This window comes from Lissotriton helveticus, chromosome 4_1, assembly GCF_964261635.1.
Source record: "Lissotriton helveticus chromosome 4_1, aLisHel1.1, whole genome shotgun sequence".
In the NCBI taxonomy this organism is placed as follows: Eukaryota; Metazoa; Chordata; class Amphibia; order Caudata; family Salamandridae; genus Lissotriton; species Lissotriton helveticus.
Window position 1 is genome coordinate 2,103,516,673 of NC_136063.1, and position 18,753 is coordinate 2,103,535,425.

The window sequence follows — 18,753 nt, forward strand, 5'->3', positions numbered from 1 at the left end:
CAATGTAATGCTCTTTGTTTCTCTTCTTGTAAGGAGTCTGGAGTCAGAGGGTCCCAGGGCAGATATGGAGTAATAGGACACAATTGTAATAACTGGGGACTTCTGCGACTGGGGTCTTGGGGCAACTGTACTTCGGACGCCCCACCTGGGAACAAATTACCCCTTTTTAGCAGTTGACTCTCAGGGTAGTAAGGAAGAACAGTCCAATGCTTACTGAGGGTAGGTGCTGTGGAGTAGAGGCTCAGAACTCAGCAATGCAACAAACAACACAATATTTCACTGTCCAGTCAGTTCTTTTTTTCCAAAAAGGTAAAGTATTTTATTACACACACTACTAAGTACTAGGCACAAATAAACAAATGTATATAGAATGCAGCTGGAAATGCATATAATGCCACCTCTAAAGGGCCTCACAAAACAGAGGCCACATAGGAATGAAAGGTACTGCAGGTCAAGTAACCCCCTAGAAGTACCCTGGGTCACTTATGCATGAGGCACCACTAACGGTCTGCACGCCTGCAAGCGCTCTACCCGAAAAACCCATTATTGCTCCTATACGCCTAACACAGGATGAGGGCTAGACTTAGCAAATGTTAGGCCTTTTTGCTTTGTCAGGGTGTCACCACAATAATTAAAATACAGTGTCAAATACAATGCATATCAATATTGAAACATTTCCGGATGGTGTCACTATTCAACAACATAAAATAATATATGCAAAGATTTACAATCAAGAATGTTTAAGTGAATCACATTTTCAGTGTTTAAGATGATGCAGTGTGTGATTCTATCTACCTCTAACCTGGCAGCAAAGTAACCACAGGACCTAATACCAAAGCGCCATGCACCCAGGACATTTAGACAAATCCCACAGCTCTGTAAGTGCATGAAATAACTAAAGCTTTTCTGGGATCATTCTGTTCATGGCCCTGGAAACTCGTGGCCTGGTTCACAAAGACCCTCGCGCAGTCGTGGTGGAGGCCCCGCCTAGTTGTGGGGCAGTCTCTGCACTCAGGGCAGAATCTGCACAGTGAGAATTCTCATTGTATTGATTCTACCTTGAGTTCGGACACTCCCCCACGACTGCAGGGCTTGCATCACAAGTGCAGAGGCCCTTTGTGGGTCTGGTCCTTAGCGTGACAATTCCATAATCAACTGACCGCTCTTGTGGCACCTGATGCTTTCCTGGCTATCTCCCCAAAAACTGTGCCTCCACTTGTGTTGGTGCACCTGCTCCTTTGGATGTATTCTTCCACCTCTGCTCAAGTGCTTGCATTGCAATGCATGAGGGACTTTTTTCCAACTATAGCACTTTCAGCCAGCTCCTGTTTGTTCCATTCTGTCCATCTCCCTCTACAGTGTTAATGGGCCATTAAATCCAGACCTATTGGCTTTACCAGTGCTCGTTCTATTAAAGAACGGTAAAACAATCTTCCTCTCTCACCTTTTTCCTATCTCATGTGTGGAGTACTGAACACTCCTTGCTGTGGTCTACAAACATATTTGAGCACCAGACTGCAGCTGATTCCGAAGGCAGCTGCACATCTTGGCTTTCCCTGTGGTACCCTCAAGTCTGGCATTTCATGCTGATACAGGACTCCATTTTCTCTCTCTAGAATCTATTATTGTCTTTAAATTCCACAGCTCATCACACACTATCAGAAATCGTGTGAAAGTCGTATGGATGTTAGTGGCAGTCCCTCAGGCTGCTGAAGCCTAGTTGGAGCCCCAGAGGAAGTACAGTGGCCTTTCCAACCCCCAGCTGCTGACACTGCAACATGGCTGCCTTATTCGCCTTCTGAATGTGAGGACCTTGAATACACTGCCGCATTTATCAAGCACTAAATAATGAGAAGCCACCAAACATGCACTTACTCTCAGTGGAGGTGTAGATATTCACCATACTCCTTGCATTGCTAAGACTGTTGGCTCGAGCGAGGGCCATCGCGACTGGGGAGTCATCGTCGACTTCCTCTGATGGAAGTGAAAACACGAAACAGAAAAGTAATTAACAGGGGAATATCATACAGGCCCTAGCAGGTGCTCATAATGACATACACATTAATGCAGCATGTTCTGTAAACTGATACAATGGATCGTCAGACACAGCACAGATTGATTTATTGGTTACAGACTGAGTTTTCGTGCATTTCAATGATACCACGATTTGTGCAGCGTAAACTATCTGCTAAATGGTATGAATGCAGGTACATGCAGATTTAAGCATTTAGTTACTTTTGTTAACAATCATCAGTACTATCGTTGCAACCTTTTGCCAACACCTCTACGCTTAGTAATCAGTGAGTGAATATGTGACTGAGTGATTTCTATACAGCCTTATGCCTCAAGTGTCTATATGATACTCAGCATCAGACAGAAACAGCTGTAGGCATAAAGCTAGAGAAAAAAATAAGGGTTTTGCAAGAAAAGCAACAGATGTTTGAAACAGCATGAGCATAACAGAATCTCAAATCACAGCTGGTCAGCCTGAGCATATACCGAGAGTGCTTAATTTGTGCCGGTGTTTGCCAATGGTCGACATCAAATGCATTTTAGAGGAGCAGGACTTGCAGTGATTCTTACTAAGCCTATGCACCTGTGCTGCTTGTTTGCAGAGTCTCACATGCATCAGGTTGCAACATTTTTATTGCACAGTGCACAAGGGTCAAAGTTGCAGAGGTGGCTCCAAGGCAAAGCACTGCATGTCGGTTTTCTATTCGCTGTTGGGCTCTGCCTGCGTCATACTCACGGAATGGAAAGGTGTACCTCTATTTGGATGATTCGAGTTGGAGGATCTGCTGGGCATCTAGTGGGCAGGCCCCAATCCGGGCGGGCTGGAAGGTCTCTCACTTCCAATCCCTGCTGACCATGCGTACCATGGTCTTAGTACATGGGAAGCACTGATAGCTGCGGCGTGGGATGGCTTGGACTCTCTGTCCCTTATGCCTCGCTGTAGTGTGGGATGGCTTGGATTCTCCGTCCCTAATGCCTCGCTGCAGCGTGGGATGGCTTGGACTCTCCGTCCCTTATGCCTCGCTGCAGTGTGGGAGGGCGTGGACACTCCGTCCCTTATGCCTTGCTGCAGCGTGGAAGGGCTTGGACACTCTGTCCCTTATGTCTTGCTGCAGCGTGGGATGGCATAGACACTCCATCCCTTATGCCTCGCTGCAGTGTGGGATGGTCTGGACACTCCATTTCGAATGCATTGCTGCAGCGTGAGAGGGCTATGACACTCCGTCCCTTATGCCTCGCTGCAGCGTGAGATGGCGTGGACACTCTGTCCCTTATGCCTCGCTGCAGAGTGAGAGGGCATGGACACTCCGTCCTTATGCCTCGCTGCAGCGTTAGATGGCGTGGACACTCCGTCCCTTATGCCTCGTTCTAGCATGGGATGGCGTGGACACTCCGTCCCTTATGCCTCGCTGCAGTGTGGGATGGTCTGGACACTCCGTCTCGTATGTCTCGCTGCAGCGTGGGATGGCGTGCACACTCCGTCCCTTATGCCTCGCTGCAGCGTGAGATGGCGTGGACACTCCGTCCCTTATGCCTCGCTGCAGCGTGAGATGGCGTGGACACTCCGTTCCTTATGCCTCTTTCTAGCATGGGATGGCGTGGACACTCCGTCCCTTATGCCTCGCTGCAGTGTGGGATGGTCTGGACACTCCGTCTCGTATGTCTCGCTGCAGCGTGGGATGGCTTGCACACTCTGTCCCTTATGCCTCGCTGCAGTGTGGGAGGGCGTGGACACTCCGTCCCTTATGCCTCGCTGCAGCGTCGGATGGCGTGCACACTCTGTCCCTTATACCTCGCGGCAGTGTGGGAGGGCGTGAACACTCCGTCCCTTATGCCTCGCTGCAGCGTTGGATGGCGTGCACACTCCGTCCCTTATGCCTCGCTACAGCGTGGGATGGCATGCACACTCTGTCCCTTATGCCTCGCTGCAGTGTGGGAGGTCGTGGACACTCCGTCCCTTATGCCTCGCTGCAGCGTGAGATGGTGTGGACACTCCGTCCCTTATGCCTCGTTCTAGCATGGGATGGTGTGGATACTCCGTCCCTTACGCCTCGCTGCAGTGTGAGATGGCGTGGACACTCCGTCACTCCGTCCCTTATGCCTCGCTGCAGCGTGAGATGGCATGGACACTCCGTCCCTTATGCCTGGCTGCAGCGTGAGATGGTGTGAACACTCCGTCCCTTATGCCTCGCTGCAGCGTGAGATGGCGTGAACACTCCGTCCCTTATGCCTCGCTGCAGCGTGAGATAGCGTGGACACTCCGTCCCTTATGCCTCGCTGCAGCGTGAGATGGCGTGGACACTCCATCCCTTATGCCTCGCTGCAGTGTGAGATGGCGTGAACACTCCGTCCCTTATGCCTCGCTGCAGCGTGAGATGGCGTGGACACTCCGTCCCTTATGCCTCGCTGCAGCGTGAGATGGCATGAATACTCCGTCCCTAATGCCTCGCTGCAGCGTGAGTGGGCATGGACACTCCATCCCTTATGCCTCGCTGCAGCCTGGGATGGTGTGGACACTCCTTCCCTTATGCCTCGCTGCAGCATGAGAGGGCATGGACACTCCGTCCCTTATGCCTCGCTGCAGCGTTGGTGGGCGTGGACACTCTGTTCCTTATGCCTTGATGCAGCACGGGCGGGCGTGGACACTCTGTCCCTTATGCCTCGCTGCAGCGTGTGATGGCGTGGACTCTCCGTCCCTTATGCCTCGCTGCAGCGTGAGATGGCGTGGACACTCCGTCCATTATGCCTCGTTCTAGCATGGGATGGCGTGGACACTCCGTCCCTTATGCCTCGCTGCAGTGTGGGATGGTCTGGACACTCCGTCTCGTATGTCTCGCTGCAGCGTGGGATGGCGTGCACACTCTGTCCCTTCTGCCTCGCTGCAGTGTGGGAGGGCGTGGACACTCCGTCCCTTATGCCTCGCTGCAGCGTCGGATGGCGTGCACACTCTGTCCCTTATACCTCGCGGCAGTGTGGGAGGGCGTGAACACTCCGTCCCTTATGCCTCGCTGCAGCGTTGGATGGCGTGCACACTCCGTCCCTTATGCCTCGCTGCAGCGTCGGATGGCGTGCACACTCTGTCCCTTATACCTCGCGGCAGTGTGGGAGGGCGTGAACACTCCGTCCCTTATGCCTCGCTGCAGCGTTGGATGGCGTGCACACTCCGTCCCTTATGCCTCGCTACAGCGTGGGATGGCGTGCACACTCTGTCCCTTATGCCTCGCTGCAGTGTGGGAGGTCGTGGACACTCCGTCCCTTATGCCTCGCTGCAGCGTGAGATGGTGTGGACACTCCGTCCCTTATGCCTCGTTCTAGCATGGGATGGTGTGGGCACTCCGTCCCTTACGCCTCGCTGCAGTGTGAGATGGCGTGGACACTCCGTCACTCCGTCCCTTATGCCTCGCTGCAGTGTGAGATGGCATGGACACTCCGTCCCTTATGCCTGGCTGCAGCGTGAGATGGTGTGAACACTCCGTCCCTTATGCCTCGCTGCAGCGTGAGATGGCGTGAACACTCCGTCCCTTATGCCTCGCTGCAGCGTGAGATAGCGTGGACACTCCGTCCCTTATGTCTCGCTGCAGCGTGAGATGGCGTGGACACTCCATCCCTTATGCCTCGCTGCAGTGTGAGATGGCGTGAACACTCCGTCCCTTATGCCTCGCTGCAGCGTGAGATGGCGTGGACACTCCATCCCTTATGCCTCGCTGCAGCCTGGGATGGTGTGGACACTCCTTCCCTTATGCCTCGCTGCAGCATGAGAGGGCATGGACACTCCGTCCCTTATGCCTCGCTGTAGCGTTGGTGGGCGTGGACACTCTGTTCCTTATGCCTTGATGCAGCACGGGCGGGCGTGGACACTCTGTCCCTTATGCCTCGCTGCAGCGTGTGATGGCGTGGACTCTCCGTCCCTTATGCCTCGCTGCAGCGTGAGATGGCGTGGACACTCCGTCCATTATGCCTCGTTCTAGCATGGGATGGCGTGGACACTCCGTCCCTTATGCCTCGCTGCAGTGTGGGATGGTCTGGACACTCCGTCTCGTATGTCTCGCTGCAGCGTGGGATGGCGTGCACACTCTGTCCCTTCTGCCTCGCTGCAGTGTGGGAGGGCGTGGACACTCCGTCCCTTATGCCTCGCTGCAGCGTCGGATGGCGTGCACACTCTGTCCCTTATACCTCGCGGCAGTGTGGGAGGGCGTGAACACTCCATCCCTTATGCCTCGCTGCAGCGTTGGATGGCGTGCACACTCCGTCCCTTATGCCTCGCTGCAGCGTGGGATGGCGTGCACACTCTGTCCCTTATGCCTCCTGCAGTGTGGGAGGTCGTGGACACTCCGTCCCTTATGCCTCGCTGCAGCGTGAGATGGTGTGGACACTCCGTCCCTTATGCCTCGTTCTAGCATGGGATGGCGTGGACACTCCGTCCCTTATGCCTCGCTGCAGTGTGGGATGGCGTGGACACTCCGTCCCTTATGCCTCGCTGCAGCGTGAGATGGCGTGGACACTCCGTCACTCATGCCTCGCTGCAGCGTGAGATGGCGTGGACACTCCGTCCCATATGCCTCGCTGCAGCGTGAGATGGCGTGAACACTCCGTCCCTTATGCCTCGCTGCAGCGTGAGATGGCGTGGACACGCCGTCCCTTATGCCTCGCTGCAGCGTGAGATGGCGTGAACACTCCGTCCCTTATGCCTCGCTGCAGTGTGAGATGGCGTGAACACTCCGCCCCTTATGCCTCGCTGCAGCGTGAGATGGCGTGGACACTCCGTCCCTTATGCCTTGCTGCAGCGTGAGATGGCGTGAACACTCCGTCCCTCATGCCTCGCTGCAGCGTGAGAGGGCAAGGACACTCCGTCCCTTATGCCTCGCTGCAGCCTGGGATGGTGTGGACACTCCTTCCCTTATGCCTCGCTGCAGCATGAGAGGGCATGGACACTCCGTCCCCTATGCCTCGCTGCAGCATGGGTGGGCGTGGACACTCTGTTCCTTATGCCTTGATGCAGCACGGGCGGGCGTGGACACTCCGTCCCTTATGCCTCGCTGCAGCGTGTGATGGCGTGGACTCTCCGTCCCTTATGCCTCACTGCAGCGTGGGATGGTGTGTTCACCCCGTCCCTTATGCCTATGCAAGCTCTCAGAGCAGACATGGCAACGCAATGTCAAAGGAGGGGAAGTGAGGGGCTATGTGAATACAGGGGCTAGGCAGCCCATTCCGAATTACTGCGCGGGGGCTCTGGGTGGGGAGAAGCTGGGTAGGCGGCAGCATAAGGCACCGGAAATGCATGACAGAACTGAAGATGGCTTTGGAGGTTGTCCTCTCCATCCGGAGGAACCTGGGTCCCATAGGTGGAGGCTGTGCTCAGGTGGTGCAATGGAGAGGCAATGTAACGCTTGTGTTGTCTCATCCACTTGTTAGGACAGCTGCTCGAATAACAATGGCACGGACTGCATCCATGAGACATAAGCTCATTGATGTGCTTTTTCCAGGCCCTGTATGCATAAGAGGTGTGCGTGCTGCTTTGTTATTAGTTTTATGCAGTAGTACTTTTGCATTCCTTTGGTGCACAGATGCTACACAATTCTTATAGAATTGCTCACATGAATGCAATTTATGGATGCTGGCAAGACTTCCTGGACTCTTCACTGATGAGATGGCCTTTACCCTTACCTATGCTATGGTGATGCGTAATATTTTCAGTGCTCATTGGTCGCAGGCATCCTCATCAAAGGATATATTTATGTAGGTCTTGCATGCGCAACGGCGACACAAAACCTAAGCAGGATTTATCAAGCCACGCAAGGCCACCTTTGTGACCCTGAGTGGCTTGATAAATACAGAGCAGTGCAGCACAAATCGCTGCGTTGCGTTACTCTGCCCCGGGAAGACGTTCTATGGGTGGAGTGTGGGTGTACCCATGCATCCACCCATGGATTCTGAATCATTTCCAGATTTTCCAATACTGTTATACCTGGGAATGCATCAGAATGCTAAGCCTTCCCGGGTGAGGCTTAACAAGGAGAAAGAACTGTATTTCTCCTCGTTACTTCCATTCCATTCTATGTGTGCTGCATTATGCATTTAGAAAGAGGAAAATGCCACAGGGCATTGTTTTTGCGCAGCAAGGCACCTCTTCCTGCACAAAAACAACCCTGCTTAGAACTCACACACCCGTGCACCATGGTGCAAGGGTGCCTGCATTGGCGCAAGGCAGCACATTGTGCGCCAGCACTAGGAAACAACAGGAATTGTTAGGTATGACACATTTCTGCCCTTTCCTTATCATGCAGCGCAGAGCATGCACTGCGCGATATCTAAGTAAATATGTCCCTACGTTTTTTTCTAAAAGGTCTAGTCCGAATCATTACTACTCATATGTTATTATTACCAGAGATATTTTTCACTGTTGGTTATTAAATCACTATTACACCAGTGTCTAAACTCACACAGAATTTCTTCAGATGCAGCTCTATGCTAATCAGGTCAGTGTTTCTTTAGTCCTCATATCCGAATTGCAATTTGGAGGGGTGTGTAAGAGGGGTTCCTTCCAAACTGCGAGTCGGTATGGTATGTGTCAATGATTTGCAACCGCAATTCCAGTTGTAAACTATTGATTATTTATTTATTTGACTTTTAAATTGAATATCTAACTGATTTGCAAAGGGGAAAGGGTCCTGAGGGGAGGTAGGCAGACTCTAGGGGGGTCACTGCCTACTCTCACTGAAGTTTTATAAAAAAGAAAAAACATTTATTTTGAACAGCTCAGGAACCAGGGCAGTTAAAAAAATTAGATTTGTGACCGAGTAGGTTCTCCCTAAGAGACCTATGTTTATTCACGGTGGGCAGGATGTTCAATCAGTATGGGCGACATATGGCCATTGTTTTTACTGTCGGTCACCACCAGGCAAACCCTGGTGGCGAGGGACAGAAAAATGCTACCCACCACCATAGGAAATGACTCCCATGGTGAGGGGAGCATTACATTTTGTATTTTCAAAAAGAAAATCCCATTTTGGAAATGAAAAAAGAAAAATTTTGGTGCAGAGTTGAATCATGCTGACGCAGTCTTGCACCAAACACTGAAATGCATTGGCAGGAACCGCAGTGACATCGGTTCCAGGAATTGCATTATAAATGGCCGCCTGCTTTGTAGTCTTTTATAAATTTGGTGGATGGTCCCTCCTCTGTGGGGATGGAGTAATTTACTCTTTTCCCCTGGCCTAGGTCGTCCGCCAAATTATAAAGCGGGCCTATTTGTATCAATTTACATCCCATTGGTAGCTGATTCCATGTGAGCACCTCTTTTCTGGTTATAGTTGATCAGGTGCAATTTGCTACTCGGCCCAAAAACTGTTTGCTGCAAATGTGCGATTATCTAACCACAGCTACCAAATTGTTTTTCATTTATTATGATTCTTATCAGGTGCAAACCAAATCCATCTGGGCATCAGAGCATGTAGGAATAAATATAATCGGGGGTGATCAGAAAAGGAAAGATAGATAATATACAATATATGGCCGCTTGTGAGGTCTCCCCCTGCAGCATAATGTTTTCAACTCTTTTTCAAATGTACCTAGGGGTGCATTAATTGCTTTCAACTTTGATAACTAAGGCTCAAAGCTTCATGGTAATACTTTTTTTAACATTTCCATCTCTATTTATCCATATTTATTTTTGTCATCTTACTGCTATTTTTTCATATTTATTTTGAGTTTTGTGAATAAATGAAGTAGTAAAATTGTATATTTCCACATTTATTTAACTGATAAACGGCACTCGTACTTTGATGCCTGTCTTGTTTTATCAAATGAAGCAGCCAAATAGAACATAACAATGCACCTGCAAGTAAATATTAGCACTATAATACAAAGGTATGCTGACATAAGCCGTTATTTAAGGAAATGTCATCCTGTTTTTTACCTCCCTGTGCTGTCTATCTGCTCAGCTGTTGGCCTAGAATTCCTAAAAGGCAGCACGGAGAGTCACTACAAAGAAGTAAAATGTTCTACTTTTAAAAATAAATGCAGACAGAAAACACAGAGGGCCTTATTTCAATGTCGGTCAGAAAGCCATTCCACTCTACGACACTGTACTCCACTCTATGACACTCCACTTAACACTACGCCACTCCACTCCACCTTATGACACAAAGCAACACTCTATGCCACTACACTCTACGATACTCTACTTCATTCTATGATAATCCACTCTATGACACTCAATGCCATTCCTCAACACTCTACTCCACTTTATGGTACTCCACTCGGAAACACTACTCCCCTCTGTGACACTCTAAACCACGTCACTCTACGCCACTCCACAACACTACTTCACTCTACACCTCTCCCCTCCATGACTCTCTTCACCACTCTACAACACTCCACTCCACTCTACGACACTATACAATACTCTACGTCACGCCACTCCACTCCAATTTGACATTATTACAGTCTATGAAACTCTACTCCCCTCCAAGTCACTCCACTTTGTGCCACTCTATACCACTCCACTCTACAACACTCCACTTTGTGACACTCTACTCCACGGCATTCCAATTTATGCCAGTCCACTCTCCGACACCCTTCTCCACTCTATGACATTAAACTACACTCTATGACACCACACTTTATGACACTGCACTCTACGATACTCTACTTCATTCTATGATAATCCACTCTATGACACTCAATGCCATTCCTAAACACTCTACTCCACTCTATGGTACTCCACTCGGAAACACTACTCTCCTCTATGACATTCTAAACCAGGTCACTCCACAACGCTACTTCACTCTACACCACTCCCCTCGGTGACTCTCTTCACCACTCTACAACACTCCACTCTACGACACTATACAATACTCTATGTCACGTCACTCCACTCTGACATTTCATTCCAATCTATGACACTCTACTCCCCTCTATGTCACTCCACTTTGGGCCACTCTATACCACCTACTCTACAACACTCCACTCTGTGACACTCTACTCCACAACATTCCAATTTATGCCAAGTCCACTCTACGACACCCTACTCCACTCTATGACACTCTACTACATTAAACTACACTCTACGACACCACACTTTATGACACTGCACTCCACATCACTCTACTCTTCTCTAATTCACTCTACGACATTGTACTCCACTCTCCAACACTTTACTCCACTCCGCTCTCTCTATGCCACTAACTTTTAGCCATGCTGAACAGCAGCGACGTTGGTGTGAAACATGGCCAAAACACATTGCCAAAGCGAATAGCTCTCACATAGGCAAGACCTATTGGCTCTGTGAATGTTTTGTTGGTATCTTGCAGCTAGACACTGGACTGCCTCTCCCTGCTCAATAAAGAGTACCTATAACTGCATTCAGTTAAGAAAATTACTAGAATTAGTTATTTGACTAAGCCTGTGCCCATATCATTTGATTCTGGTTTAATTTGGATAGCACAAGGGTACTGTTCTGGTTTACAGAGTGCTTTATTAAAGTTAAATCCAAAACATAACAATGCTCGCCATTGTCAGCATCACGCTGCTCCTCCATGTACCAGCTGGCCCTCTTGATTCTATTAATTCTGCCCACTCCATAGCCCCTCACATGAGATTTACTTCTACGTTAAGTTACATGACCTGTTCTTGGTATTAAAGAGTACTAAATGGATCTTCTCATGCAAGATCATGTTTCACGAATGCCGTGAAAGTGTAGATTTTACCATTTTTATCCTAAATTTCTTTCTAAGACTGCAACTGGCTTTCTGGATCATTTCATTGTAAGCACCTCCGCAGTGGTTTTCCACCTATTTTCTTACCAACCACATGGACTTGGTCCTCCCTGGTCTTGGAATATAGATTAGTATTGAGTTTTAGGGACCATTATTTTCTCACACTGTAATGAGATGCTGAAGTACTTGGGTTGCTCCACAATGAAGAGGAACATCTTTAGTGTCAGCTTTTAGGCTTCAGTATACTTGCTTAGCCATGATCATTCATGGACTGGCTGATAATATTTCTAAAGTGCGCATTAACAATTGGACTCTTGTTGCGGTCTTACTCCAACTACCCTTAATGATTCCCAGAACTGGTACCTATTTAAAGCCATTCGGAAGGATGTGATATGTCACAGATTTAGGGGGAAGTGAGCTCCAGCAATCGGGGCCCTGGTAAGAAAAGGTTTTCACTCCTCTAGAAAGTAGTTTAACCTGGGGTCTATCTACTAAGTGAAGATGAATACTTCTAACAATCATCAAAATTGTATGAACGCGGATAAAATGGATGAGGGAGGGTGGAGCTGGCCCATGCAGGCATTAAAAGACAAATTGTCAATAGATCTTAACCTGTCCTGAATCCTTTCTCCCAATTGGCAGACTCTGTAGGGATTTACCTGTTGCTGTGGTGTGATCTCTATTTCAACTTTGTAACAAACCAGAGAGCTGTCTTCTGTGCTCTCTGAAGTTCATGAAACTGACCAACAGGTAAACCAGCACACAAAGCATTACAGTGAGTGAGCATTCCCTATGGTTCCTTCCACCTGAGCCCTGCTGGATATGGAGAGAACTGAGAGGATATGTCATTGATTACTTAGAAGAAAGAAGCAGCTACTGACTACTGCTTTGAGGTAACTGCTCATGGATATGTCTTCATCAAAGATGTTACCTTTGCTGTTACGGTGTGAAAGTTCTTTTGCGCCGACAACTTTAATGTGACATGTTTAATAGGCTAATAATACTATATTTTTTCCCAATGAATCAGTGTACATTTTTTTATTCATTTAGGAAAAGAAAATAATTTCACTGCACAGAATTTTAAATGCTGTAGGCACCGTGATTATTAGATAGGCACTAAGCAATAACGTTTTTATTTTGTTTTCTGAGTGGGTAATTGCACACCTATTTGAAAAAAAATGGCATAATTCCACACATCTTACACTCACTTCTTATTTGAGAGTGGATTTGCTTACAATGAAAATAGACAGCTTTTTTTTAGAATTATTTAAATGCGTTTTAAAGAATAAATTCAAATGTATTAGAAACTGTTAGTTTTTATAGAAATTATATTCATTTATTAAAGAAGCAATAACAATTTTTAAAGAATCACGGGAGGAATGTTCTAGGGGTTTATGCGACTGCAAAATCCCTTTTTCTAATATGCTGATTAAGAATCGAGACCGTTTTTCCGAGTAAAGGAATGGTATCACCCACCCACACTGACTTGCAATTTGGAAGAGGCATGTGAGGGGCACTCCTTTCAAACTGCAAGTTAGTGTAGTATGTACCAATTCTTTGCGGCCAAAGTTCCAGTGGAACACCTTTGATTAGTTGCCAAGTCATTGAGGTAACTGGTTTGCAAAAGGGAAGGAATCCATTTTGGGGCAGTGTCCCTTTGTGAATCATGATGACTGCTTTGGGAAGTAGGCAGTCATCCAGTGGACCACTGTTTGTTGTCGCGTACATTTTCCATATCAATTCTTTTTAAAGTAGGACCAGTTGCTTTAAGCGGCGGCTTTTGGAATGAAGGGGTGATGGTGACCTGTCCTCTGCATGACACCATCCTTGTAATTGCAGCCATGCAAAGGAAGTCACAAATTACAACCTGTCTAATTAACATAACTTAGACAGGTCAATCTGCGACCCCCCATGACTCCTTATTTCAAGAACTGATCTAATAGTACATAGGTCAGTTTGTAAAATAAAATTCTGGTCGCAAAAAGTCAGTGAGACATTTTCAACTGCTGATTGCATCCAGGCAAATCAATGCATCTCACCTCAATTTATTTGTTAAGAATACAGTTGTGCATCTCATTTTCATAGGGCTACTTTCTGTACAAAATGCAGATGATTTTCAGCTTGCTGAAAATCTAATTTTGCGACAATATATATGCAATTCACTTTTACCCGAATTAAATTTGCTCAATCCTAATAATTGATTGACATTTACTTTTTGCATCTCAGTAATTCTACTGAAGTTCATTAATGCCCTATTTTCTTAACATAAATGCTATGCAAGTTATACATTTCACATGGGCACATTTTTATAGCCTTATTTGCTTCATAAAAGGAATACATGAGTATAACACACTCCATAAATGTTTACTTGGGCACTGAAGTTTGAGATTACCTATGGTGTCTTCCGTCCCATACTGCTCAGTCATCTCTCCATTAGATTTCAGTGGTTTTTCATCCATGTCATCACATATGGCTGGGTCGGAGATTTTATCTTTTTCGTCATCCGTTGTGGCTGAGTAGATTAAAATCTGAACCTCGTTCTGCGGGGACTCTTCTTGGTTTTGGACTACTTCTTGGACAATGGATTCCTCTTCGGGAGTCTGAGCCTCTGGCTCAGAGGCACTTTGCAACCGTTCTTTCTTGGGGGGAACAGGCGCGTCAATCTTAGGCTCCTGATGGACAGAAGAGATTCTCACAGGAAGTCTGGACTTCCTAGGGTGCTTGACTGGGATCCTGTTCTCCTCATTTCCATTGATCCTGCCATTGTTCTCTGTCAAAGTGATGCTTTTGGATTGTGAAGAGCCCTTGCTCCTCCCATATGTAGACCTTGGGTTTGCAGAAGATGAACCCCCTTTTCGTGAAGGGGGCACATGTATATAGAGTGGCTCATCTTCACTGGAAGAGGGTGTTACTGTCCTTTTGAAAGGGTATCGTGTTCTCTGTGGATGTTCCGCCGACGGCTTCACCTCGCCCTCTTGGTTCTTATCAGAGTGCACAGAGATAGTGCGATTTAAAGGAAAAAAATGCCTGCCGTTGGACTCTGACGAGATATGATTCCCTAACATCTCCGCCTCATTTGCGCTATTCACACCTGAAGGATCCGCTCCTTTCTCCCAAAATGTTTTCAGAGTCCTGAAGTCCACGGTGGGCCCTAGTTCCTTTGGTTTGTCTGCCATTGAAAATACAGTAAAGTGAGACCCTTGTTTTAGAATCTTGCCATTTTCTGCATCTGTAGAAGACAAGCTTGAACTTGTGAGCGGCTCTGTTGGCTTGACAATGATGTCATACTGCTCCTGATTGGCCAGCACTGCCTCAGGCGTAGGGAACCCTTGGATAGATTTCTGTTTGACTGGTATTCTGCTGGAAACTGGCCTTTCCTCTTTCAGTCCTTTGATTGGGTCTGTCTCAACAGAGATATCCCAATGAGTAGCAGAAGGGAGGTAAACTGCTTCCTTTTCGGAGAGCTTAGTTGGTGATGTTGGAAGAATGTCCTGGCCTGCTGTAGAAAAAATACAAATGTTATTCAGAAAAGAAATTTGTTACACTAAAAGGGATACCACGACTTTATATTGCCTGTTATGATCTTAAATACAAATGTTGTTGTAAAAGCACAGACACTATTCAGGAACACAGAATGCAGTCAATTTTGCCTGGTGCAATCATCGTTAGCTACACGTTGATAGTGAAAAAGCAGAAATAAAAAACAGACCACTCTTAGGAAGAAGGTTTTGCAATTTGTATAAATAGTGGCAGGTTTTTGTGGAGGTGTAGCATGGGCTAGCAGCCAAATAACCAAATCTGGGAGAGGGGTGAAAACAAAGAACCTGCCCATCACAGGTGTGTACCAACATATTCTATGGTCCAATGTAGAAACAGAGGGGCCAATTCTCAAATGTATTTATGGGTATGTAAAGTAGTACTAAATGCCTTTGTGAATTGGCCTCAAAATGTTCAACACTCTTTTAGTAAATGTGAAATGAAGGCATCCTCCTTTCTATCTGCACTGTACATGGATATCCTTGAATATTCACATTTTACGTGTTTTGAAGTAATTAAATATAGGCATTAAAAACTATGTAAAATATTCTACAGAGGTTCTACTTAACAGACTCATGAATACCTCTGTGAACTGGCCCCAGAATGCCAGAATGGGCACTTTCTACCTGCAATCACATGTCTTCCCTATTGCAAAATGAAGGGCTTGTGGTGGGAACTGGATGGGTTTTTATCTGGATTTAGTGTGCCTTCATACCGTAATAAGCATCTCAATGTTGTCAAATGAGTGTCAATCTATGCAAAGAGCATCTTCAAACGCAGAAACTCTGCCAGCGTAGTGTAGTTTTAGTGTTCTTAGTTTGGTAGCAGGGGTTGGTTTATGAGCTTTCCTGTTTGATCCACATGTAAAAGCTGGTGTACACCCACAAATCAATAAAAGGTAACGCAGTGCTTCACGTGATGGAGGGCACTACACTCATAGGTAGAGCCAAAATAGAATCAGCTTTTCATCATAATTTTAACTGGTAAGTCAGTCAGTCAAAAAGCTTTATTCGGTTTGCAAAGCACAACCATATAAGCAGTCATAAAATACATCAACATCATTATTATTGTCAGTCCTTATTAAATACATCAATAATACTGGTAAGTCAAGAAGCATGAAACTACACAATTCAATAAATCTCAATGTATTTAAGCGTACTTCATTAGGAGAATGAATCTATGAACAAATTGGAATAAACATACGTGTTGAAGAAGGAATTGTAATGCAGATAAAGTAGAACAGCAGCTCGCATACTGCAATATTACTGTGATCCACCAATAAGAACTTCAAGCTATATCTTGAAGAATATACTTCAAAATGTTCTTCAAAACACATTGAAAGTGGTATGGATAGCACACAAAATATCCTAGATGAATAAACATCCTCAGACGCATGTCATGCACATGGTCTTTAAAGTACACGTGTGGAGGATCCTCGAAGTAGACTGTTCACAAAGATAAATTTACATATGAGCAAATCTTCATGTGATATTGTATTTTTACTCTTTGTAGTACTGTTACTACTTTTGCTATTCATCATTTTTTAGTGCAAACGTACTGCAAAGTGTAGACTTATATGTCAAAACTTCCTGAAACAGGAGGTAGAGCCAAATTTACAAGTGTAAAGTTACTAAAAGTAACTTTTCACTTGTTGGTGGAGATCTCCGCCACTATAATGGAGATCTACACCACTGTTTGGAAGAGCTCTCTATGGGTAGCATACAAGATACGTCAGTATACAAGTACTTAGGGGTCAAAATTGACAGCAGTGGACAGTTCATCATCCAAAAACAAAGCATCAGAAAAAAAGGTATTACGATAGCAATCTCCTCAAAAAAACTAAATGGCAGACTCACCAGTCCATCTCTCCTTCCCCTGACGCAAGTTATACAGGCTAAACTCTTGCCTACAATTACCTATGGCAGCGAAGCACAAAGAGGAAGAGACGCAGTGACTCTGGACAAAACTGTAACAGCAGCATATAGGATTATCTTCGGTCTGCCAAAATATGCCTCCCCGGCACAACTTAGGTTAGAGTTTGGTTGCCAAAAGCAGTCTCTGGCAAGACAAGGGGCCTACATAACCACGTGGGACAAAATCAGGAAGGCCAAATAGGGAACTTTAAACAGCTTCTTATGGGCAGAACTACAGAGAAATCCGGCCTCGCCAGCTGCCAAATACTTGGAAAAAAGCTTGGCGACCTTAGGCATACAGGAGCTGTGGAACACCTCTACTAATCATACCACGGTCAAAAGATTAGTGAAGAAAACAACAAAATATCTCTCATGGATAGAGGACAAGGCGACTGTTGCCAAGAGGTCACACGGATGGATTATTCTAAACTCTTATTCCAAACAAGGCCAACAGAGTTACCTCGACCAGGGGTATTCAAGAATTACTAAACTGAAATTTCTAAAGTTCAGATTGGGCCTGTTACCCTGTATATGCCATCTTCCACACTGGCTGAGGGATAAAGGGGGCTCCCTCTGTCGTTTATGTGGCAAGGCAATTGAGGGCATGACACGTCTGTTGTACTCCTGCGACAAACTGCTGGAGGAAAGAAAACGCTTGCTGAAATTCCAGTTTAACCAACGAGGAATACGTACTTGCAGACATGCAGTTCTTGCCTGTTTCACACCAGACGATCCGCAGCTGAACTGCAGCTTGGTAAAGTTTATGAAGGTGGTGGAGAAAAAGATGCAGGAACTTAACCTTCAACTAAGTTCGTAGTTATTCAATTAAGCTGAACTATGACTAAAGTGTTGCCTAATAATATCAACTCTAAGGAGCAGCAGAAATGAGTATGTTTTAAGCTCTCAGAGAACAATGAAACCAAGATGAATTTTACTTAATAATGTTTGGTAAATTGTATTTAATCTTCATGATTTTAAAAAATTGAAAATTGTTTTATACGTTATATTATTGATATGGTGAAAATGCACAGTACATACATGTCATTTTTTAATGGATGAATTGCAATGATTTTTATTAACTATGCAAATAAACTTACTTACTTACTATATGGGTAAGTATAGAGAACATTTTTAAAGTTTATTATTCTTAAAAAAAATATATTTTAATATAAAATATAAATGTAAAATAATGTAAATGATTTATTATTTACATAGAACTAATTAAAACAAGCATTGGAAATGCAATAGGTCTCGGATTTATTTAAGTTAGAGCTAATGGCATTGTAAATGTCAATGTCTTTTAGCCATGTGTTATGGAGTGTATGCATGTGGTGTGTAGTGGAATTATGTGGGTTGGCTTGGAATTGTAGCAATGGTGGCATGCTGCGCTTTAGATGAAAATGTTTAAAAGTAAAGTGCACCATACTGTGATTGCTAGAATAGTTAATTGTGGATGCGTTAACAATTGATGTGTGCACAGATGGCTGGTGGTGTGTGTGCCTGTAGAAATTGTGCACTGATGGCTGGTGGTGTGTGTGCTTGGTGGAAGTGTGCACTGCCAGCTGGAGGTGTGT

At 46.0% G+C, this 18,753-nt stretch overlaps 1 protein-coding gene across 1 annotated transcript in view; it reads right to left on the reverse strand.

Annotated features, from left to right (window-relative positions):
• Positions 1-18,753, reverse strand: part of LOC144829539 (synaptotagmin-like protein 2) — a 739,182-nt gene that overhangs the window by 118,187 nt on the left and 602,242 nt on the right. The window contains exons 7-8 of the mRNA XM_078688777.1: positions 14,122-15,228; positions 1,876-1,974 (exon numbers count right to left, since the gene is read on the reverse strand). Coding sequence (XP_078544903.1) covers positions 1,876-1,974; positions 14,122-15,228 — 1,206 coding nt within the window. The remainder of the gene's footprint in view (positions 1-1,875; positions 1,975-14,121; positions 15,229-18,753) is intronic.